Source organism: Microtus pennsylvanicus, chromosome 7 (genome assembly GCF_037038515.1).
Source record: "Microtus pennsylvanicus isolate mMicPen1 chromosome 7, mMicPen1.hap1, whole genome shotgun sequence".
Lineage (NCBI taxonomy): Eukaryota > Metazoa > Chordata > Mammalia > Rodentia > Cricetidae > Microtus > Microtus pennsylvanicus.
In genome coordinates this window covers 110,889,431-110,914,887 of record NC_134585.1, presented here as the reverse complement: position 1 = coordinate 110,914,887, position 25,457 = coordinate 110,889,431, and the positions used below count along the sequence as shown (strand labels likewise).

The following is a 25,457-nucleotide window of genomic DNA, read 5'->3' as shown; positions in this document are numbered from 1 at the left end:
AGAAAGCCATTATTTTTCTTACGAGGTAGGAAAGATTAAAAACTTACAAAGCACAACATAACTAGTTACCTATAACATGAGCAACCTATTTTATAATTTACTCCAAGTCAGCTCAAAAATGAGACAGAATTTTGAGCTAAGAGAAAACAATGTTTTGCTCTTTTTTACCTTCTAATTACAAATTTCTCAAAAACAAGACAAAACTTATGTCTGTTATGCGCAATGGATGTGGTGGTGTCAGTGGATGGCAGACTAGTGGAATGCACGTCTCTACTCTTAAAGAACTGCCAGTATTGTGGAGAGCAAGAAATGGGAATTCAAATTATTTCCATAGGAAAACTTTTTTTAATGGACTTTTTTTTTTGAAACAGTATCCTGTCTTCTAAAACTTATCAGTTTTAACACAGTAGCAGCATTTACAGCTATGAGTCAGACAAAGTGGTACACACCTAGAATCCCAGTACTAGAGAGCGAGGCCAAAGGATTGGGAGTTTAAGGCCAGTCTCCACAACATAAGTTCAAAAAAGTTTTATGACTCAAAGGACTGTTCTCATAAAACCTACTTCAGAAGACACCTAATCTGTAGCATAACTTCTGAAACCTAATGTATTCAATTACTTTGTTCTGAGCTCTATATAAAATAAAATAATAAATAATAGCAGTGGTGCTGGGTAAGCCAAAGTTCACTCCCAGAACTCCAGTTAAACTTTACTTTCATCTCTTAACTCACAAGACACAGTTGACTAGAGTTAATCAGTACAGAGCTAGAAAAATGCCAACCATATATAATATAGATAAAATCCTTCTTTATCACAGACATAAAAACACAACTTTAGACCAAATGGGCGGTAGAAGAAATTATTTTTGTTTTTGTTTTCGTTTTTCAAGACAGGGTTTTTCTGTGTAGCCCTGGCTGTCCTATAACTTACTCTGTAGACCAGGCTGGCTTCAAATGCAGAGATCCACCTTCCCATGTGGTGTGGGAGGTTTTTCTGTATATGTGTTGCTTTTATTGGTTAATGAATAAAGCTGTTTTGGCCAGTGGCTTAGCAGAATAGAGGTAGGTGGGAAAACTAAACTGAATGCTGGGAGAAGGAAGGCAGAGTCAATGAGAAATGGGTTAGTTTTGGATATAAGAGCTAGCTAGCAATACATTTAAGATATTGGCCAAACAGTATTGCCAATAATATAGTTTCTGTGTGATTATCTTGGGACTGAGCAGCCGGGAATGAACTAGCAGCCTCCAACACCTCTGCCTTTCAAGTACTGGGAGGCACCACTGCCTGGCAGAAAACAATGTTTTGAATTTTCAGTAACAATTAGACTCCTTTTTTCTCTATCTAAATACTTTGCTAGCACATTTATTTCTCTAGAATATATTGCACTAGTAATAACAGATGGCCAGCCCTTAAAGAACACAGGGTTAAGGCAACAACACTTCATCCTTATAGTCAAAATTTGTATATACCTTCCCCACATCAAGGCTGGTTATCGAATTTAGCCCTCTCAAGATGTTAGTTAATAAGTGCTCTACCACTGAGCTATATCTCCAACATATTTTGGATCCCTCAAGACTTAATTACTAACAGCCTAGCGTTGGCGAGAAACCTTAGCAAAGCCACCAATGTATTATTAACACATTTATTTGTAAAAAATGCACAAGAAGCACAAGAGATCAAGTTTTCTTAGCTACCTTAAGCAGAAATGATTAGCAGCATGCAGCACTGTAAGTAGATGCTCGCCAACCTTGAGTTCAGTGTGTCAACATCAAGAGGTGACTGCAAAATACTACGGTAGCACAGCAAACACCAAATTATGAGTTAGCACTATACTGTAATGATTGAGATCCGGCTATTTAAGAATGGCATCAAGGCTGGGCTTGGTGGAACACTCCTTTAATCCTATCAGCCAGCCTGGTCGACATAGGACTAGGGCTCTATGCAAAGAGACCTTGTCTCCAAAAAAAAAAAAAAAAAGAATGACGACATGTGTGGTCTTATGTTTAAGTTTTTGGAAAGCTTTAACCTTTTAAGAATAAATTTGTAGCTGGGTGATAGTTGCACACTGCTGTGGAATATTAGTTGAAGATTTGATCTATCTGTTTATACAATGGAATATTTGGTTAATGATGTGTCACATTCTTTTTATGTTGCACTTGTTTAACTCTGTGAAGCTGTGTTACTTTGTGTTGCCTAAAATACATGATTGGTCTAATCAAAAGCTGAACAGCCAGCAACTAGGCAGGAGATGGATAGGCGGGACTGCCAGGCAGAGAGAAGAAATGGAAAGGAAGAGGACACTAGGGGCCAGCCACTCAGCTACACAATCAGCCATACAATAAGAAAAAGTTAATAGAATAAAGAAAGGTAAAAGGCTGGGGGGGGGGGTGCATGACTTTAATCCCAGCACTTAGGAGGCAGAGGCAGGCTGATCTCTGTGAGTTCAAGACTAGCCTGGTCCACAAGAGCTAGTTCCAGGACAGCTAGAGCTGTTAAAGAAACCCTGTCTAGAAAAACAAAAAACAAACAAACAAAAGAAGGTAAAACTACAGAGGGAAAAGGTAGATGGGATAATTCAAGCTAGCAAAGCCAGCTAGAAACAAGCCAAGCTAACACGATTACAGCACACACCAGAGGCAGAAGCAGGTAGATCTCTCTGATTTCAAGGCTAACCTGATCTACAAAGCTGTTACAAAGAGAAACATTGTCTCAAAAAACCAAAAAGAAGGAATGACAGGACAGATTTGTAAGGGGGGGGGAATTTAATTATATTAATAAAAGAACTATTTTAAAAGAATAGATTTATACTTTTGGTAGGTATCAATATATATAATAGACTATTTGCCCACATCTATATTTTGGACTTATGACACCCTTAATTTTTTTCAACATTCCTACGCTGTATGGTCTGTTTTTTCATGTTGTTAAAGAAGCACTCTTTGTATGTATGTGTGGACCTGTGCAGTCTGAGTTTGTGTTGCTCTCCAAGTTCATTCAAACAAGCACTCTTACCTGATCGTACTCTGAAGCACCAGGATAAAGAGGCCATCCCAGGAACAGCTCCGCTATCACACAGCCCAGTGACCACATGTCAATAGCTTCACAGAATGGTAATCCAAGAATAATTTCAGGGGCTCTAGCAAAATACAAAGACATAAGGTAAAATAGCAAACATTAATCAGGGAAATTAACTATGGATGGTGACTAAATCCTGCTGCAGTATCAGCAACAAGAACATTTGTTTAAGGAAACTGAAAACCATCAGTACATAACTACACAGTCAGAACTTGAATTCAGAAGCTTCAGCCAGGCAATGGTGGCACATATCTTTAATCCCAGCACTCAGATACAGGCAGGTCTCTAATCAACAGAGTGAGTTCCAGGACAGTCAGAACAAAACGGAGGAATGCCACCTTGAAAAAAATTCGGAAGTTTCGAACTGCAGAAAGGTAATACAGAACATAATCTATGTATCCAACAACCCCACCAGAGTTCATGATAGTGCCCACAATTGATACATTACTATCTCTGTAATAATACTCTAAGTAAGCATATTAAATTGGCTAAATAAAGACATTAACCAATCTTGTTCTGGTTCAAGGCAGGTCCTGATGATAAAGAAGTTATATTAAACTCAAAGGAAAAATGTCTGTTTTGAGAGCTTTTTAAATATTATAATTACAAATAAAAGATCATAAAGATTTTTTTTTCTGAGCATCTTAGTTGTTTTACTACCTTCATGACAAAAAGGACTTCTGAAAAACTGGTATTTGCAGCAGACTCAAGTGCCAACCTATGGGAGTTTGAACCTCAGGCCCATTACTTAGTATAACTGTCACCATCTAACGTCAACTCTATGCCTTGGGTTTCTGATACACAATGCAGACAGTGGGAGCACCTATCATACAAAATTGAAATAAATTAATAAAATCTTGAGTCAGTAGTTGGCACATAAAAAGAATATGTAAATGTTAGGTATAAAAATTATTATTTCAGCACCATTATTTTGAGTCTTAAAACGCTTTTTTTTAGAAATTTGATTTTCATTAATGCTTCAAGTCCAATAATCCATAAACTAAGAGTACTCTATAGGCGAACACATCTGAAATGAAATTACTATTCCCACTGACAGAACAGGAAACTGAGACAGGAGAGAGCTGCCTAAAACTACAGTAAGTGATAGAGCAGGGATGGCTCTCAGCACACGGCAGAATTAAATACATACTAGCTACATCCTCACCTTCATCAACTTATTTGGAATGGTGGCATGCATAAGTAGACTTTTCTCAAAGTATGACTAAAAAACTATATACAGTGGATAAAAAGGCAAACCAAGCTTGTGGACCTGAATTCTGGCCCCAAAATCCACATGGTAGAAGGAATCAACCTGAAAAAGTTATCCTATGACCTTCATATATATATTTCTCCCACAAAAAATGAAAAAAAAAACCACTAAAATCTCAACTCGCAAATTGAATGAGAACAATCTCAAATTGTTGAGCAGTTGAATGAGAACAGGTAACATGAATACAGTAACAATGAGAAATGACAGTGCGTACCATATGCTGTGTACTTCTAAAGTCTTCATAAATGTTGAATCATAAGCATTGTTGCACACCAGCAATTCTTTTTTTTTTTTTTTTTTTTTTTTTGGTTTCTCTGTGGTTTTGGAGCCTGTCCTGGAACTAGCTCTTGTAGACCAGGCTGGTCTCGAACTCACAGAAATCCGCCTGCCTCTGCCTCCCAAGTGCTGGGATTAAAGGCGTGTACCACCACCACCCGGCACACCAGCAATTCTTAAATTGCACATGTTTTCACTTTTTTTTTCTTTTTCAAGTCAGGGTTTCTCTATAGCTTTAGAGCCTGTCCTGGAACTTGCTCTGTAGACCAGGCTGGCCTTGAACTCACAGAGATCCGCTTGCCTCTGCCTCTGTGCTGGGATTAAAGGTGTGCTCCACCACTGCCTGGCTTTGTTTTCATTTTCTAACGTTTCACAGATGAAGATATAGCTCAGGTTAGTGGCGATGCTGCTCCTTTCATGTGGCAATAATGCGGCATCCTGGAGCCAATTAGAGCATTTTAGGGTCGATGAGATAAAGCGCTATCTTCATTTGACAGATGAAGAAACTGAGAGGTTCAATTAACTGTCTGAGGCTACACTACTAAATGATGACACCTGGGCAGACTGGATCTACGATCCAAACTCTGATACCTTCATCACTTTCTCTAAAAATGTTCTTTCCTTCCAATAAATCTAAGATTTGGGGGTCTGAAAATATATTCCTGATACAACTCTCTCATGTAAGAGGAAAACAAAAAGCGGATCCCTCCATGAAGAGCCATCTAACTGGACATGCATCCTCACAGATTGCCTAAGTTTTCCAAATTTTGGTTTTAGGTAATACATGATTATTGTTATGCTGTGTGTGTGTGTGTTGAGTTGCTTGAGAAAAGATTCATTGGTTATATTGTTGTTGTGTTTTGGCTGTCTGCTGTTTTAATATTCTGAGCCATGGGGCTCTTGCAATGTAGTCCCACTTGGCCTTGAACTCATTTTATAACCCAGGCTGCCCTTGAATTTGGGATTCTCCTATCTTGGTCTCCCAAGCCCTAGAACTACAGGCCTGCATCACCATGACTTGCCTAGAATATCCCTCCCCTCCCAAAAAAATAGCTTCTACAGGTAATTAAACATCAACACCCTTAGGAAACAGGTAGGTTATACGACATTTCCTGATGCTTACCCTGAAACAGTAGAAAATTTAGGCCTGTTCAGACTCATTCTGCTAGACAGCTGGAGTAGAGCAAATATCCCCAGCTTTTGTAGTGTCTGATAGGAACCCAACCCACAGTCGTCACAGCTGCGCTCATACAGTGATCCATCAAGACGACCACTGCAAACCTGGTCTACATGGCAGTTCCAGAAACTGTCTTACAAAAGAAAAGGAAGGAAGAAAAGTGATGTGTGATGTTGAAAGTAACTGCAGCCATTTACGACTGATGGAATTCCAAAATTCAATTAAATTCCAACCACTATGGCATGTTCTTAGGAGAATTAATAAAGCTGAGAAAAGGAGTACCCAGAAAAAATATAAAAGCTTTTCTAAAATTGAAAAAAAGGGGGGGAAATGTCTTACTTTCAGTGAGCAGCAACATCAATTTCCAAGTTCACGACAGCGCCAGAAATAGCTGGCAGGGCAAGCACACATGGCTTGGTGCCGGAATAAAAACTGGGCTGAGAACATTCCAAAGCACAGACCGAGGACCCGCAGGTTTTAGCAGCCCTACCTTACAGAAAGACATTTTTGAAAAGGTAGATCAGGAGGGAATAGTGGGCCAGCCCAGTTTTTAACTTCTTTAAAATAACACAGCTTGAAGTGTCAAAGAAATTAAGGAAAACACCAATTCCAGCCTCATTTAAAAAAAAAAACAACACAGTGAAGGCTGGCTGCAATCTGTTTTTCCTCGGGTCCCCTGGTTCTGGAATGACAAAAGCAGCCAACAGCTCTCAGAGAAAATCCACACAAGATAGCAACTCTTCCCTTACACAAAGGCAACTACTAAAGAAAACCTCATGGATTTAAACTAATGACAAACAAATAAAGTGGTTGGGGGGGGCGGAAGAAGGAGAAAGAAGAGGAAAGAAGAAAGGGAGTGTAAGAAGGAAAGAAAGCTGCAGTGGGGGCTTCTCCTCACTGAGCCTAAACACACTCATCTTAACCTCTAGTTAGTGAATGAAGTGTCTTCCCCTTTACCAAACAATGACAGCACCTCTAAATTGAGATTTCAATTGTTGAAATTATTCTCACTGCATTTTCCTCTAGGCCTCCTTTAGACTCTCCAGTCTTAATATAAAGTCTTTGGAGGGGTTGGAGGGGTAGTTCGGTGTAGGGGGCATTTTTAACATGTGCTAGTCCTGAATCTTATCCCCAGTACTGGAAAGTCTACAGACATGGAAACCCTGGTTCTGCTATGTGTTTAAGAAGGCCGAACCAGGCACATACTGTTACCCCAGCACTTAAGAAACAGAAGCACAACGATTGAAGGGTCAAGGCCAGCCCAGGCTACACCAGGAGGTGCTGTCTCAAAGTTAAATAAAAGAGGAAGAAAGAAAGGGGAAAAAAGGAAGGATGAATTAGATAATTACTTATCTAGTCTGATTCCAGTTACAACACTGTAATACACAGGCAATAAAAAGACTACGTGCTGGAGTGTAGGAGGAAGCTAGAGATGATAACAACAAACTTGGCAGTATTTTGTTTGCTTTGGTTTTTTGAGACAGGGTTTCTCCGGGTAGGTTTGGAGCCCCTCCTGGAACTCCTTGTAAACCAGGCTGGCCTTGAACTCAGATCTACCCGAAAGCACAACTGGTTTTTTTTTTTGTTTTTGTCCCCTCCCCCCATGAAGACTGAACCCAGGGCCTTGCCTTTGCTAGGCAACTGCTCTACCACTGAGTTACATCACTAACCAACCAAACTCAGCAGCATTTATTTCAATAGGAACATGCTACTAATTCTGCTTTTTGAATAATGTGTCTCTCTCTAACAGTGGTTCTCAACCGTGAGTCTCAACCCCTACAGGATTTGCATGTTAGATATCTGCATAAGAGATATTTATGATTCATAACAGTAGCAAGATTATAGTTATGAAGTAGCAATAACATAATTTTTTAAGGTACCTTGAGGGACAGCCATGGGTGCTGGGAACTGAACTCTTACATTTTTGGTTGTGAGCCTAGCCTTTAACGGGCTGAGCCAGTCCTCCAGGCCACAACAACATAATTTTATGGCTGAGGGTCACTACCACATGAGGAATGGTATTTCTAGTCACAGCATTAAGACAGTTGAGAGCCATTGCCTTAGAGGATACAGCCCCATTCTTAAAGCACAAGCACTAAAGGTACTAATTAAAATAGCCACATGGCAGAAACAGCAGTCCCTGCACGTTCATTTCCCAATTTTGAAAAGCTCCTCCAAGGTCATAAAGCCCTAGTTCACTGGCACCCACAGCAAGCCGAGTACAAATCATTCTTTGGTTGTTTTCATGAACATTCAGTTTCTTTCTTCCCTTAGCTGAGGCACCAAGCCTACTTATTCACCAGATTAGAGATGTTACATAAAGTCCAACTTCCTGCATCTGTGGCTTAGATTGAAACTGTAGTTTCACTGTTACAGGAAATTAGATTGTTTGTGTAGGATAAATTAAGCTATACTTTTCTTCTCTACAGTGTCGACCCATAAATAACAAAGTGATCTAAGCTTGAAACAAATGCTGGCTAGTTTGTACAGAAGAGCAAAGCCCTGCAGCTGCAAGTGTGGCAGACCTCTGTCCCTAAAACTCCAGCCCCAAAGACAGCAGCTTTCAAACATTTCCACTGCCTGGATCCTTTAGCCATGCCTCCGGCTAAGTGTGGCAAATTTCTGCCAAATGGTAGTATCTGGGTATGTTTAACATTGGGACATAGCAATGTAAACTTAAAAGAGTGGATTTGAAGGCAGCTTCCTCGGCTAAAGGTTTGCAAAAGACAAAAAAGGGGGAGTGTGAGCCGGGCGGTAGTGGCGCACGCCTTTAATCCCAGCACTTGGGAGGCAGAGGCAGGCGGATCTCTGTGAGTTCGAGGCCAGCCTGGTCTACAAGAGCTAGTTCCAGGACAGGAACCAAAAGCTACGGAGAAACCCTGTCTCGAAAATCAAAAAAAAAAAGGGGGGGTGGTGGTGGCAACAAAGAGATATGAGGATGCTCAAGGCCCACTGAGGACAAAACCAGGGATGAGGGAGGGCTGCCTGCACAGCTCTTCTACCTGCTCATGCTGTTATCAAGTATTACTATGAGACAACACAGCACGCAGGGGAATCCTAGGCCGAGCCACAAGCCCTGGATGCTGAGCTGCTCGCAGTGATGGCGTGGGAACAGAAGACACTTAAGAAGTACGTTTACTTCCCCTTGAAATTATTCTTAAAGCCAACAACCAAATTCATAAGTAGCTTTGTAGAATACTTTAAAACTTGGAAAACCTTAATTTTTTATAAGATCAAAACCAAAAGGAAAAAGTATACAGATTTAGTAGCCTAATACTAAAAATCAATCACTTTTAGTCTCTATGTAAAGATACAATCAAAAATGATTTCATAAAATATCCTACATCCCCTTTTGTTCTGCCGTTTTGTTTTAAAACCGCCTAGCTATCTCTGAGAGGGCACACAAACGGTTAATGAACACCTGCACACCAAGGACTGGCTCAGAGCTGAGAAGCTCCTGCCTGAGCTGCTGGGCTCTCACCTCCCGCCCTCAGAGAATGGAAATGGGGCAGGAAGCTCTCCAGCACACCTGTAAGCATGCGGTGCTTTTGTACTGTATGGGGGAGGGGAGCTCAAAGGGGAATATCAGAAGCAAATGCAGTTGGAGCCTAAATCTCCCAAGTCATAAATAAGTAAACTGAAGTGAAAAATTTCAACACCAGCCTGGGATGCAGGAGCAGGGTGACACTGGGAACCACAGCCCTGCGAGCTCCTTTGCCTCGTTTCAAGCAAAACATGTCATAGTTTTATAAAACCATAAAGATTTTTAAAAGTGAGGATAGATTAAAAGACTATTATTAAGCTGTCAGTACTACACTACCCAAAAAAATTTGCGATGTCAATGTTATTTTTATTAAATCCTATGACTGGAAGGAAAAAATAGAAAAATCTATCCTATAGACCAGTGATTCTCAATATCCCTAATGTTGTGACCCTTTAATATGGTTTCTCATGTTGTGGTGACCCCCAACCATAAAATTATTTTCACTGCTATTTCACAATTGTAATTTTGCTACTGATATAAATTTCTGATATGCAGGATATCTGATATATGACCCCAGTGAAAGGCTCGTTCGACCACCCAAGCGGTCGTGCCCCACAGGTTGAGAACCACTGCTTAGATAGACATACAGAAATTAACAGTATGGGATACAGAAATAAACTCTTAAATATATGGTGGAATTAATTTGACAAAGATGCCAAGACCATTCACTGGGGGAACGGACAGTCTTTAGAGCAAAGGTCCGTGTGTGAAATAGTCACATGCAAAAGAATTAAATTAGGCATTACTTTATTTTTTTTAAGAATTTTGTTTTTTATTTATTATGTGTACAGTATTCTCAGTATCCTGTCTGCATGTATGCCTGCAGGCCAGAAGAGGGCACCAGATCTCATTACAGATGGTTGTGAGCCACCATGTGGTTGCTGGGAATTGAACTCAGGACCTTTGGAAGAGCAGGCAGTGCTCTTAACCGCTGAGCCATCTATCTCTCCAGCCCCTATGCATTACTTTAAACAATAAAAATTGAACAAGGGAGCTGGGTGGTGGTAGCACATGCCTTTAATCCCAGCACTCAGGAGGCAGAGGCAGGAGGACCTCTGTGAGTTTGAGTTCAGCCTGGTCTACAAAAGCTAGTTCCAGAACAGGCTCCAAAGCTACAGAGAAACCCTGTCTCAAAAAACAAAAGCAAAAACAAAACAAAAAAATGAACAAGGGGTGGTAGCCCATGCCTGCAATCCAAGTATTCAGGAGGCTGAGCCAGGAAGGAGACTGCTGAGTTCAAAGCCAGCTTGAGCTACCAAGTGAGTGCCAGGTCAACCAGAGTTATATAGCAAAAACCTGTCACAAAAATAAATTAACTCGAACTTAAATAGATAAATGTAGGAGCTAAAAGTCTAAGATTTGTAGAAGAGAACAGGAGATAAACTCCACAATGATGGGTTTGTAATGCATGACACCTGAAGAATAAACAAGGTCAGAAGATTTGTGTATCAGAGACTAGCAAGAGATTCAAAAGCTATAAAAGGATACAAGATATTTGCAAATCATATCTCTTAATGCCTAGAATATATATTTTTTAATTTCTAAAACATAACAAAACCAACTGAAAATCTGGGCGGAGGACATGAATTAAGTATCTCTCCAAAAAAAGTATAAGGTATAAAATAAAGACATGAAAAATGTATCACTGATTAGGAAAACATAAATCAAAACTACCTGAGATACCACTTTATACCCATAAAGATAGCTATTTTAAAAATATATAGAAAATAACAAGTGTTGGAGGAAACATGAAGCAACTGGAACTTTCCTTCGCTGCTGGGAGGAATATAGGAGCACAGCCTCCATGCAAGTTAATAGCTTCTCAAAGCTACTCACAACTCCCTAAGACCTAGCAAGTCTACCCAACTGAAAAGCCTAAAAACATGAATTTCGATACATGTACAGCAGTGTTCAAAGCAGCATCATTCACAAGAGCTGAAAGGTGATAACAACCCAAATGCCTATCAACAAATGGATAAACAAAATGTGGCATATACATACAATGAGACATTTCTCAACAGAAGAAGGAAAGACATCCTTGCTGGGTGCTGCAGAACAGATTAACCTAAGAACCATAAATCATTAAGATATAGAGATGGAGCTGGAGAGATGACTCTGTGGTTAAGAGTACTGACTGTTCTTCTAGAAGACCTGGGTTCAATTCCCAGTTCCTACATGGCAGATCACACCCATCTGTAACTTCATTGCAGAGGACTGGATCTAACTTCTGTGGGGACCAGGCACACTCTTGGTACACAGACATACATACTAACAACACCCATACACATAAAATAAACAAAATTCAAAGAAAACAGATAACAAATCTATTAATCCTAATAGGCAGATCGCTGTGAGTTCAATTCCAGCCTGATCTACACAGCAAGTTCCAGCCAGGCCAAACAAGGCTATATAGTAAGACCTTGTCTTCCCCCTCCCCCCCCCAGCAAAAAAAGACACACACACACACACACACTCCTAAGAGAATACACATAAATATGTATTTTATAGTTACCTATTTCTGGTGTGGGGAGGCATTAAACTCAGCCTCATGCAGGCTAGGCAAATCCTGTGTTTGAGCTACATACCCTAGTCCATGCTTCATTTCTGGACTGAATGGTTGTACAATCAATATGCTATTTATGTTATTAAGTATCAGATTCTTAAGATCAGTGACTAGGTAAAATAAAGATCTAAGAAGAGCACATTTTTAAAGCCTTGGTTATAAAACACACAAAATTGTGTATACCAATATAAGTACTGTTACAAGAATTTAAAATAATAAAAGAGCCTTGTATTAGAAGTACTGCTCTAGAAAGATAAATCACTAACATACTTAGGTCAGGCTATCTTAGGATAACTAAGTAAGTTCAAAATACTGTAGAGATGTTCAAACAGAAGATCACAGCAATCATCTAATAAGAATAAACTGCTGCTAGGTTACATCTAAAGGTGTTCCCAAGACATTTACATGCCAAGGTATGAGCTAAAGAAACCCCTGCAGCATCTGCCCAGATGGATCATCTTGTACAGTCAGTCCTTCAAGTGGGAAAAGTCGGGTGTAATGGCAGTCAGGAATGAGCCAGAAACTAGCACAATTCAGCTAGCAACAACCTTCAGAATAAAATTTGAGCTCATTTTGCTAGTACTAAAGAGGATGTCAGCAAGAAAAGCATGTTACTTATAGGAATGCCACATATACATGTAAGGAGCTAAAACAAACCCTGCTCCCATCTTGGAATCTAGAAATAAGTAGACTCTTGGGTAGTATAGTTAGATTTCTATGCTATGCATGTTAAACACGAGGACGGTTCTTCAGGATTTTGCACTTGCCTGTAGTAGCGTGACTGCAGGTAGGTTGAACACACAGCTTTGGAAACGTGACTAGCAGAACCAAAGTCAATGACCTTCACTCGGTAGGGCTGGCGAACTGGATCAACCAGCATTATGTTTTCAGGTTTGAGGTCAGCATGAATGAGACCCAGACTCTTCAGCTTCATCAAGGCTGTGGCCACCTGCTGCAAGATTGGCCTGATGTACTTGAGTGGCAGCGGGCTGAACTTGTTCTGCTTTAGAAAATCATACAAGTTCTGCTCCAACATCTCAAACACAAGGCAGGTGTGATTCTTGTGCTGGAAACACTCGTAAGAACGGACAAAATTATACTCATCAGCATTTTCACTGCTTAGGCGGGAAAGGATGCTCACTTCAATCTGCCCTTGTCTGGCATAGGACGGGTGGTTCTTCAAGATCTTAATCGCCACAATTTCCTTGGTGCTCCGCTTCCAGCACTTTGCCACCTGTCCGAATGTCCCCCGGCCTAGGAACTCCAAGACTTCATAGCTGTTGGTCATAGAGCAAAGGATCTCATGCTGCACCAGCTGGTAATCGCCTTCTCCGCTAGAACTACTACTCTTCGTGGTCACAGTGGTGGTCGTGGCAGCGGCACCCACCACAGTTCTGTTTTGCAGCATGAGAGGGGGATGTTCTTCTATGATCTGCACACTACCGTTGCTGTCGACTTCCTCACTTTTTCTTTTCAATCCACATTTTTGATATGGCTCAAGCAAAGAAACGTTGCTCCTGTGCGTCAGGGTCTGGCTGCTTTGGAAGGTTGCCGTGGCGGCACTGCCTGAGCTATCAGCAGCTGTTACCACAATATGCTCCACTGCAGGAGCTGGGAGGAGGAGGCCCTGGTCGTAAGCAGGAATATTGAAATTTGCTACCTGGTGAGAGGAGCTGGCTTGCCCTTGTGTGGCTGGGAGGGTTTTGCTGTGGGTATAATATTTGTCGTTGCTGCTCTGTCCTGAAACATCCCAGCCAGAGGGCTCTATTTTCAGTTTCTTCGCACTGCAGAAGGCACTCGACGACACTGATGGGGGGGAAAACACCTGCAGCTGTGATGCCATACCTACATGGAAAGAAAGCAAGAATAAGACCACAAGGGTTCGCGATGCAAAGCTTACCACCAGCATATTGTAGCTGATAAAAGACTGAAACCGCGCTGTTTCCCGCCCCCCAAAGGCTAATTCAGTCCTAACCAACATTCACAGATACAGGTCCACTCCTCTGCACAAGCCACACATAAAATAGTGTTCTGCTCTCCAGCCCTGGAGAGACCGCCACCAACCAGAAGTCACCCAGGTCGACAAGGCAAGAGGACTTTGTACAGAAAGCTATCCTTAGACAGGGTCAGGAGGTAAGACAGCTCAGTGGGCAAAGGCAAGTGCCGGCAATGTGAGCTTTCTTCCAAGATGCTCACGGAGGAAGGAGACAGGTGACTCCCACAAGATGTCCTCTGACCTCCACAGTCTGAAGATGACATACACACCAGACACATACATGCACATCATGTACATGAAATCATGCTGGACTACACAGGGAGATGGAGTCAGACAAGGGAGAGAGACAAAGAGAGAAGGAGAAAGGAGAGAGAAATGTAAAGATAAGGGGAGAGGAAATAAGAGTCAGGCTGTCCTGAATTTCCCGCAGACATCTAAAGTTCAGTAAGCTGAAACATTAGACCCCCCAAAGCTATTTTCTAAGAATAAAGCCCAAACTCTTAGCGCAGAACACACGCCATGTCATCTTCATCTGCTCTCTTCTCACCAGCCGGGCCTTCCCTTCAGAGGCCTTGGGGCTCTACAGCAAACTCCTTTCCTAGTTCTATACTTTCCCTCTTTATAACCCAGTATGTCATCTTAAAAAAAAAAAACAAACCTAACATTTCTATTTCAAATGGAGACCCCTCTCTCTCCTCCTTCTCTTCTACCCCTCCCACCAAATTTGATCCAAATGCCCACTTGACTATAATACACCTCAAGTTCAACATGTCCAAAATCCAACTTGACAGGCCTCACTACACTCTCAATTTCCTATCCCAGTTATGGTATGGCACCAAACAGCCATCGACTCAAGCCAAGAATCAGGGAGCAATGAGCCTCGGATTCCTCATGTCTATAATGGTAACAGCACAGCCATGTCTGGAGCTCTTCTGAGAATTGGGTATTAACGCAGGGAAAGCAGTGGTTCCTGACACACTCATTACATGCACGCACACCTCTCCCTGTCTGATCTGTACCTAACTACAGTTCAAGTTGGCATTCTAGTTCACAGTGCAAACAGCCTCCAAAGAACTGCCTCAAACACACTCAATTCCAAAGAACTGCTTTTATTTGTTGTTGGGGTTATTTGTTGTTTTGGTTGAGACAGGACCTTTAGTATCCAATCTACCCTCGAGCTTGCTACGTAGCTCCCAGCATTCTGTTCTGTTTACTCCGCCTATCTAAATTCTGCCCTATCAGATGGGCCAAGGCAGTTTTTTTATTAGCCAATGACCTTCTTCCATCAACCAAGGGGCTAGCAAGATGGCTCGACCAGTAGGTGTTTGCCATGCAAGCATGAGGACCTGAGTTAAGATCCCTTGCACCCACATAAAAGCCAGGCACAGCAGTATGCACCTATAATCCCAACACTGGGGAGATGGATTCCTAAGGCTTGGTGGCCATCCAGTCTGGCTGAATCAGTAAGCTCCAAGTTCAGTGAGAGACCCTGTCTCAAAAAAGGATGGAGAGCAATTGAGAAAGATATGACATTAGCCTGTAGCCTACACACACACACTCACACATCCTGTTCCTGCAAACATACTCACATGTCCACAGACTCAAAAGCCTCACCAAAAAATTTTCAAAATGTTCTTGCTGACCAGCTTCCCTACTTTGATCCATCTCCCCCTGCCTCTGCCTCCTAAGGGCTGAGACTACAGGCATATGCTCATCAGTTCCTGTAAGACTCTCAACATCAGCTTCTAATACAAACCTCTTCTCTCCCTCAGCATGCATACACGTGCACACCCACACACACATTCCTTTGTCCCTTCCATTATGAAGTTGTTGTTCTTCTCCTATAATTTTAAATTATTTACTGTCACATCCCTGCCCACAGTATAAATTCCATGAGGACAGGTACCATCTGTTTTCTTCCTCACTTCTATCACCTAGCCCCTTCCAGAATCTGTTAATGCAACACAACATTTGCTGGAAGAAAGACTTGACCCCTACCAATTCATTATCTACAACTCACTAACACAAATACGTAAACTGTAGTACTTTCAAATGCTTTGGCTTTGATTTTGTTTTCTTTACATGTCCTTCTCTTTTGTTTGCATGGTTCTTAAGATATGGGTGAAGTCTCCAACCCCCATAGTATAATTTTACAAGTCACAAGAAAATAAACATATGATTAGAAAGGAAGGAAACATGACAATAGATGTTACAGAACATGAAAAAGCATTGTGCAGGGGCTGGAGTGGAGGTCAGAGATTGTGTCTGCCTAGAATTCACAGGGCCTTGGATTTGATCCCTGGCACTGATTTAAATGAAAGAGGGAGGGGAGAAATACATGCACTTCTTTGTGCCTGATTACAACTTAGAACTATCTGCACTGTAGTCAGCTGCAAAGAAGAAATGTATCTTCAACCTTCAATTTCTAAAATGTGGTTTGGCTTTACTTTAAGCAAGTTTCCATAATTTATATGAACCTCAAGGAGAAAAAAAGTACAAATTAAAAGCTAAGGCCAGTGCACTTCAACTTAGGAGGTCATGTATATACAAAGTATTTTGGCCTACCTACATCACCAATGTAAAACCAAGTTAATAAAAGTCTTGGTGCTGGAGAGATGGCTCAGTGGTTAAGAGCACTGGCTGCTCTTCAAGAGGACCTGGGTTCAATTCCCAGCACCCACATAGGGGCTTACAACTGTCTCTAACTCACTCCAGAGGATCTGACACCTTCACACAGACATACATGCAGGCAAAACACCAATGTACATAAAAATGATAAATCTTTAAAAAAATTCTAAAAGAAAACAAAACTGAATTTGGAATTTCTTTACAAATTTTGCCTATTAAAATAAATACAAAGTATTACTTGCCATCATAAAATTGAGCCAAACTTAAAAAGAAATAAATGTTCCAAATTTGCTTTCCCTATTTAAATATAAATTTAACAATTCACGCAAAAACATGGAGCACGATATTTATGTAGTTAAAAGTCATAAAAAGAAGTTTTATTATAAAATGTACAGTTTGAAGCCACTGTAAAGGACAAGGGGTTGAGGGCCAGTGGTGGCACACTTGTCATATTAGCACTTGAGATGGTAGGAGCGGAGGGGGTCAGAAGCTCAAGGCTAGCCTTAGCTAAGTGTGAGACTAGCCTAGGCTTTATGACCCTACCTCACAGAACCCAAAATCAAAAGACAAGGTCATAAAGTAATATCAGAATTCATGAAATACCCATTTGTTTATTGCCTGAGTTTTAAGACAGTTTCTTACTGAGTCCAGGCTAGCCTCAAACTTGACTATTTAGTTGAAGATGACCTTGAACCCCTCCTTCCTCCTCCCTCTCTCTTCTGAGGTGTGCACCATCTTGGCCACTGTTTTTTTGTAGCCTTCATTACCAGATACTCTTTAAAAACACTACATTTGCCAGAGTGATGTTACTGCCAACTTTTGACCTATAACAAAATAACAAATACTAATGACTTCAAATTTTCACTCAACATTACTCGACCCCACCCCTCAAAAAAGAGAGGAAAGAAAACATGTCCTAGGACATTTTGAATATAACATACTCAGAAAAACAAACCTAGTCCATGCAAGGGACAAAAACAAGCAGGATTTCACTAGTCCTTCTCACACATACATATTTTAGCACCAGGATTCTTCATGTGGCTGACACTCACTCAGACCTCAGTAACAAGGTGAGAAGAAAACACAGAATCAAAATGGCCTAGAAAAACTAACACTGTTATTTATAAATCCACTCTGAAATAAGACTTAAAAAGGCCATTTCTAGACACAGATACTGTCCTACAAATCTGCCTATGCAAATGGGGATCAATTATTTTCCTAGGCAAGACTTGTCAAACAAAAATATGGGGCAGAATTGATGACTGTATTTTACTGTATATAATGCTCTGTTAAAGAAATCACAAATCTTTTCAGTATAAATGAAGATAACTTCCAATAAATCAAATATTTCTGACTTCCTGAAACATTTCACCTCTTGGCTCCAGCAATGAACAAAGTTTTTTATTTCAAAATTCACTTTCCAAAGACTTAACTAACGTAACACAACAAATTTGCTCCCCGCAATAATCCCAAAGTAGAACTAAGAGGCAAAGGCTGTTTAATACTTGTATCTACTGCTCACGAACGATGCCCTGCTGGAGTGAAAGGCTTTCAAAGGCGCTCTGTAAGAGCATCTTACTCCCTGGCATGTACTGCACACTGCTTTCACCACAGGCAGGTGACCCTGCAGCAATTAAAACACAACACTGCATGGAATGGTTGGGACCACAGGTGAGATAATCATTTTCAAAGTTTTTGTCTCACTGCGTAGCCCTGGCTATCCTGAGACTTGCTCTGTAGACCAAACTAGCCTCTGAGATCCCCCTGCCTCTGCTTCCCAAGTGCTGGGATTAGAGGCGTACATAACTTCCATGTTCCCCCCAATGTACCTATAACAAATTCGGGTTTTCAGTGTCATCCTTCTTCTCTGACACAATCTAACAACTGATTACCTAAATAACTAAAACCAATAAATACTTTATATTGAGTTCTCCCATGTATCTGTCCTGGATGCAGAACATATATTTTCCAATATACATTCTGACATACATTCTTATCAATAGATTAGATAAGTAAAAGAACATGCTTTATTTATTATTTCTGTTATTAGTGAGTGTGTGTGGCATGATGTGATGTGAGATCAGAAAACAACTCTGTGGAATCCGTTCTCTCCTTCCGCCCAGGTGGCCAGGCATGGACAACACGCACCTTCACCGCTGACCATCTTCCCGGCCCAGGAGTACATGTTTGGTAAAAGTAAAACAAGCTCTAGGGAGGTGGCTCGGGGAATAGTGTACACTCCTGAGGACCTGAGTTCAGATCCCTAGCACCCACATATAAGTTAGGTACTGGGTACACGCTGCTGCTAGAGGGCAGAAACTGGTGGATCCTTGGAGCTCTTTGCCCAATTTTCAAGCTCCAGGTTCGGTGAGAGATGATCCTGTCTCAAAAATAAAATGGCTACCAGTAAACGGGGACATGCAACACCAACCTGGTCTCCACACTGGCATACATGGATGTGTTCGCATACACATATAAACGTAAAATAAAAATTTGAGAAAATTCTTTCGCCAGAAACCTAATGTTTCTACTCCACTCAAGTTTTCTCCAGTCCTCCTGCACTAGCTACTTAAAACTTAAATTCTGAACTATTTACTTAAACAGCCTGCCTGGTCTCCCCCAAATTGTACTTGTAAGCACCCTGCCCGCGCTTATCTTTCCCAATTCACTCTTCACCTCCTAGCTGAAGCTTGCTTTAGAAATGTACATCTGGAAAAACAATATACATCCCCCGCCCCAGCTAAACCTTCAGGAAGAGCCCAAAGCCCTAGTGTTTATCAGCAGACCTTACAGAGTCTGGCCTAGGGTTACTTTTACAGACTTGATTTACCCACTCCTTTCCCAGGACACTCAGGCCCTGACTTCTCCAGTCCAAGTTCCTTCATATACAATGTGCTTTTCTCAACTGAACTTCATTTCCCTTCTTAGCCTTTTCTTTCTCTAACGTCTATGTGTCCTAGGCCCCATTTAAATCTCACTTCAGTGTGTTAGAGCTTGTTGATTTTTATTTTAAAAAAAAATCTACTTTCTCCTTTATTAGACGCAAGACTAGACTATGTTGAACAGTCTTCCTCGCCAGCAGAGAACAATGAGTGGATAAGGTTTGCAGAGCCCCAAGCTTCTACCCTGAGACAACATCCAAGCGATGGCAGGGTAAGATGGAAGCATGGGTTTGAAGTGTCCACAGAGCGGGGCGCAGACTACTAACCTGGAACACCACTTTGACACAGAACATTGACTTTAGGCTGTTACATAAAACAGAAACATTTTTCCTTCTACTAAATTATTTAATCAGACAAAAATACTCGGAAGTCTTCCCTAGGGCTACTTTATAGTAGGTCAGGCTCCTGATAAATACTCCCAAAGCACACGCTACTTTCTTTACAGTTACACTTGCTTAATTTAGTCCCTTAACAAACATGCATTGAGGACCTGATGCCTGCCTACCAGAAACTGTTCTAGACAAAACAGACACAGTGGTATTAAAGATAGGTATGGTCTTTTATCTCTTAGAGCTTATATCCAGCTGGGGATAGTTTGTTCTTTCTCCCATACCACCCCTTCTCTCTCTATACACTCACAAAGAGAGAAAGAGAAATGCAATTAATGTACAAACAGAGAGAGAGAGAGAGAGAGAGAGAGAGAGAGAGAGAGAGAGAGAGGCAAATAGTGGTAAGCTATGGAGAAAACACAATATAATAGAGATGGCATCAGGAAAAGCCTTGCATGGTATTGGTATTAAAGCCTTGTATGATGCTGGCAATTGAACTGAGATCCAAACGACAGGGAAGACTAGAGAAAGCAAATGTAGGACCCAAAGAGCAAAGTAGGGACAGTTCACCTAACTTAGAGACCACTCTGGAGTTTAAGTATCACTATTTAGACTTATTTATTTAAAAGTTGACTCCGTTAGACAGGTGGCTCCATGGTTGGCTCACTTGTTGCTCTGGCAGGTGGCCCAGGGTTCAGTTCTCAGCTCTCACATGGCGGCTCACAAACATCAACTCCAGTGTAGTGGAGCTGACACTCTCTTCTGATCTCAGGTACTAGGCACACAAGTGGTACACATACACATTCAAGCAAAATACTGATAGACATAAAATTAATAAACCTAAGAAACAAAACATTTTAAAGCTGACTAGTAGTGGTTCAGCAACATAACTGAGCAGATACAAGCATTTGGTACCTGAGCTTAATCCCCAGAACTACAGTAGAGGAGAACTGTCCCGACATGTGTGTATGTTGTGTGTGTGTGTGTGTGTGTGTGTGTGCGCACACGCATGTACATGATTTAAAAAATAAAAGCCAGCTTCTTTTCTCAAGTTTACATTCTGTAAGGGTAGTGAGGGGGCTGGAGAGATGGCTCAGTGGTTAAGAGCAATGCCTGCTCTTTCAAAGGTCCTGAGTTCAATTCCCGGCAACCACATGGTGGCTCACAACCATCTGTAATTAGGTCTGGTGCCCTCTTCTGGCCTGCAGACATACACACAGACAGAATATTGTATACATAATAAATAAATAAATGTTTAAAAAAAATCAGGGTAGTGAGACATCACAGTTTTCCTCTCTCTTTTCTGTTATCACTAGCACCCATTATAATGGCTGGCATACAGTATGTGCCAAGTATTTCCTAGCATGACTGACTATAAAGACATCACACTATTGTTCCATACATAAATGTAGGGGAATCTCAGAAATAATTATGACTGAATTAGAGAAATACATGATGTGACAGAAATTACAGTCTTTTGTCTGTAATAATATATTACTGTTCTAAGCATAGTAACACTGAAGTAAAAAAGTAAGCTTGAAACCCTAATGAACAACATTTGAATCAAAGTTTGCCACCCCTTGGCAGTACTTCCTCCTTCATATGGGACTGTGTAGGACAAACCAGTTTCCCAACTGGTATTGCAAAACAGGGTGTGGGAAAGGTGATGTTAGCTGCCAGGAGATCATCTACAACTCTGTGTACCTTCAGCCATTTAAAAAAATGCCCTGACAAGTTTTGATAAACTAGCAAGCTAAAGGAGGCTTTCTTTGCCGGGCGGTGGTGGCGTACGCCTTTAATCCCAGCACTTGGGAGGCAGAGGCAGGCAGATCTCTGTGAGTTCGAGGCCAGCGTGGTCTACAGGAGCTAGTTCCAGGACAGGCACCAAAGCTACAGAGAAACCCTGTCTCAAAAAACAAAAACAAAACAAAACAAACAAAAAAACAAAAGGATGCTTTCCTCCTAAGTAGGATGTTTCCCCCAGTTTCAATATCTGCTTAGACTGGTTCTGCATAACAAATCTATTGCAACAGAACAGAAGAAAATAGGTCCTTTGTGTTAGAAATGTGAATTATTTTATATTTATCAGAGATAATCAACAAGATTTATAAAGTTTGATAAAGAAAACAACAGCACAAAGAGTTCCCAACATAAGAACAAAGTAGAGATCACTATAAAACACAAACACCACCAAGTGAGGGCCCAGTTCAGATCAGCCAGCAAAGATGAAAGAAGGAGGGCTTAAGTAAGGTAACAATGGCTTGGCAGATGGGAGGAGATGAGGCTGTTTCAAGAAGAATGGGGTGCCTTTTGCCAGGATCCAAGGGCTATGGAAAAATGAGGAACTGTGTAGAGGAAGGAAATATATTTGACTAGAGAAGTAGAAAGAAAGAGAAAAAAAAAAGTACTGGACTTTTATAGCTAACAGACTTTAAAAAGAATCTTTCTAACATCCTCTAATTCTAATATGGAAAAAAAGAAACTCAAGAAGGCCAAATAAGTTTTACACAAAGCTAATGAGCAAAATGCTGGCAAAGAATTCAGGTCTCCTGGTTCCTTTTCATTAAGCAGCAAGGAAAACATGGTACCAGGTGACTTTAGAAATAGAACATCTTATTCAATAACCTCAGAAGACTGCTGAAGTAATACGCACCCTAAAAGGAAGAGGGAACTATAAAAGGCACTAGAGGGCCTGCAAAACGGCTCAGTGGGTAGAGGCGCTTGCTGCTAGGCCTGAAAACATGACAGAAAACCAATTCCTGCACACACTGAATAAATAAATGTGACAAAGTATGTACTACAGGAATATATTATAATACACTAGCTGAATTTCTACAATTAAAAAAGGACAAAAGGCAAAATCAAAGGCAAAAATAGACCCACACCAGGCACCATGAAGTTTCAGCGATGCTAACCCAGAACCATCCTTTCAGGTCAGGAGTGTGAGGTCAGCCTGGTCAACAAAGCATTAGTAACAAACAAAAAGAAGAAAATAATCTTAATAACCAGTGTGCAGCCGGGCGGTGGTGGCGCACGCCTTTAATCCCAGCACTCGGGAGGCAGAGGCAGGTGGATCTCTGTGAGTTCGAGACCAGCCTGGTCTACAAGAGCTAGTTCCAGGACAGGCTCCAAAGCCACAGAGAAACCCTGTCTCGAAAAAAAAAAAAAAAAAAAAAAAAAAATAACCAGTGTGCAAAATAACATGAATTACAAGGGAAGAAACTGGAGAGGAACTAGCAGGGAAAGGCCTAACCAAACCTAGACGGTTGTCACACAGTCCAGAAAAAGGCAGCTGACAGATCAGACTGCTCAGGCTTACAAAATTATTCAAATTACGAAAGGCCGAGTTAAAATACATAACCAACAAGCTGCACAAGTTCCAAGTCTAAGAAGTTCACAGGCAGGTCCGGCTCACTGATTTCTACCAACAAACCACTGGTGGATCGGTGGATCTGGGCTTATAAAAACAAAAACAAAGGAGGAAAGAATTCTGTTTTCCAGAGAAATGTGAACTTTGACTTATTTTTTTTTTTTGTTCAGGAGGAAGATCTGGTTTGATTTTAAATCTCATTACCAATCAGCTTGGTCTAAAATCTGTAAAATATAATACAATGTCCAGAAATCAACTGGCCATGAGACTATCACAAACCAGAGCTGGCACACAGACAAGATCGCAGTCACAGTTTCTGTCAGATGCTTTACCAGTTTGGAAGCCTCCAGTTTCTATCTCAAACACTTCAACAAAATACCCTTCAAGCTGAGAAGCTATCTTAAAGCCTTCATCATATGGTAAGGCCTAATGAAATTGCATGCAAATACCCAAAATAACCAGCTGAATAACAATGATTAGGTAAAATCAGTTAAGTTTTTGTTTTACAGAAAGCTTTAGGTTTTTAAATGGAGAAAGAAAAGCTGACAAAGGTTTGCATTCTCTCTAATCTTAAGAACAACAAAAAATCTTACAGACCACGAATCAAAAATAGCTTTATACAAACAAGAGCAAAATTGTAGGTTCTGCTGAGGACATCAGCCACTTAAATTAACCCCACTTCATCTAGAGCAGGAAGCCACACTGCTGTTTTCAGAGTTACTAAGAAACAAGATAAAAAGGGCGGTCTCCGGCAGGAGAATCTACTCTTGAAACTAGAATGTGGCCTCACCACACTACTGAGACTTCTCAGTGTCACTAACTAGACAAGAATGAGCATCTTAAGATGAATATCCACGACCGAGTCAGTGGTTACGTAAAGATTTACTTACTGGAGCTTGAGGTTGTCCACCCCACCCCCCTTCCATTCCCAGTACCCATCCCCAAACAGGAAAGAAAGCGCGCCCAGCATAAACACACAGGCCATTGCTCATGGTTCGTCACCACAACAAACTGGAGGTTAGACCGACGCTCCTGGAGACCAAGTTTCAGGTCTCGGCTGCCAAAGCACAAAGGGGGCTCTTCCCCACAGAGCTGTTTATAGCGCGGGCCCTACCCAAGTCATTTTGGTTGTTTCCACCTTTTCCTTTAACCGTTTGGGGTTTTTATTGGTTTTGGCTTTGAAAGTAACGACAGACTGCAAAAGTTTCTTTTGAAAAAGACCTCTAGCTTTGTCTTGGGGGAAAAAAAAAACACATCTGAGTGGCTGGTCCCCACAGAGCCTCACCACCCACCATCACAAACTACAAACTCAACGATTACAGAACGTGAGTGAAGAGAACAGAAAAGCTTCCACACCAACCCGACCACCACAATGTTCTCTAGACACGGCTTCCCGGTCCCCCGAAGCACAAATACGCCCGAACTAGAGCGACAGGCAGTGGGGTGACATGCTCACGCACAAGCTTCTCATAGGGACCTGCCACCGCAGCCAGGGGAAGGGGCGGGGAACCGGAGGGTGGGGAGCCGCCAGACGGGCCCCTGTCACCTGAGGACAACAGCAAGCTCGGGAGGGAGGTGGCAGGAGGCAGGGGGAGTTTCCCGGGCACACGGTCGCGTCCCGCCGCTCGCGACCAGGCAGCGGGACGCGGCTCCCGGGGCCGCGCGGGGCCTGCCCAGAGAGGCTCCCGGTGCAAGCCGGCCGCCCCCGGCAGCCCGCGGCCCGCTCGGCGCCACCTCGGGGCGCCCACCGCAGGGCGCCCGGACCCCATCCATCCTCGCCCGGCCTGACTCACCGCCGGTGGGTGTAGTTCTCAGCCGCGAGCCGGGGCCGCCGCGAGGAGGCGGCGGAGGAGACGCGATCCGGGGCCCCGCCGCCGGGTCATCATACCCCCCGCACGAGCCGGCCCGGGCCCCGGCCCCCGCCCCCCGGAGCCGTCCCCGCGCCCGTCCCGCGGCCGGAGCCTCGCCAGCCTCTCGCCTGCCCCGCCGCCCGGCCCCTTCCCGCCGCCGCCGCCGCCTCAGCGCCGCGCGCTCCCGCCTCGCCCTCCCGCTGCCGTCCGGGGCCACGGCCCGGCCCTTCGCTCAGCAGCTGCCGTTGTCGCCAGACCCGACGAATGGAGCCCCGAGCGCCCGCCCTCATCCGGCCGGCCCCGCCTCGCCGGAACCATTCAGCCTCCTAGCGCCATGACACCTACTGAGGCGGAAGTGCGGAGGAGCGGGCCGGTCGGGTTCATTGCTTCTTGCTGCGGGCCGCAGGAGCGGGTGGGCCTCCGTGGGGAGCCAGCGTG

At 42.4% G+C, this 25,457-nt stretch overlaps 1 protein-coding gene across 3 annotated transcripts in view; it reads right to left on the bottom strand.

Annotated features, from left to right (window-relative positions):
* The window catches only part of Hipk1 (homeodomain interacting protein kinase 1), a 50,367-nt gene extending 25,273 nt beyond the window's left edge, over nt 1-25,094 (bottom strand). For all 3 annotated transcript variants that reach the window (XM_075981741.1, XM_075981740.1, XM_075981742.1), the window contains exons 1-3: nt 24,963-25,094; nt 12,672-13,749; nt 3,012-3,135 (exon numbers count right to left, since the gene is read on the bottom strand). In XM_075981741.1, coding sequence (XP_075837856.1) covers nt 3,012-3,135; nt 12,672-13,747 — 1,200 coding nt within the window. In that variant the 5' untranslated portion in view covers nt 13,748-13,749; nt 24,963-25,094. The remainder of the gene's footprint in view (nt 1-3,011; nt 3,136-12,671; nt 13,750-24,962) is intronic.
* Nucleotides 25,095-25,457: the final 363 nt, after the last annotated feature.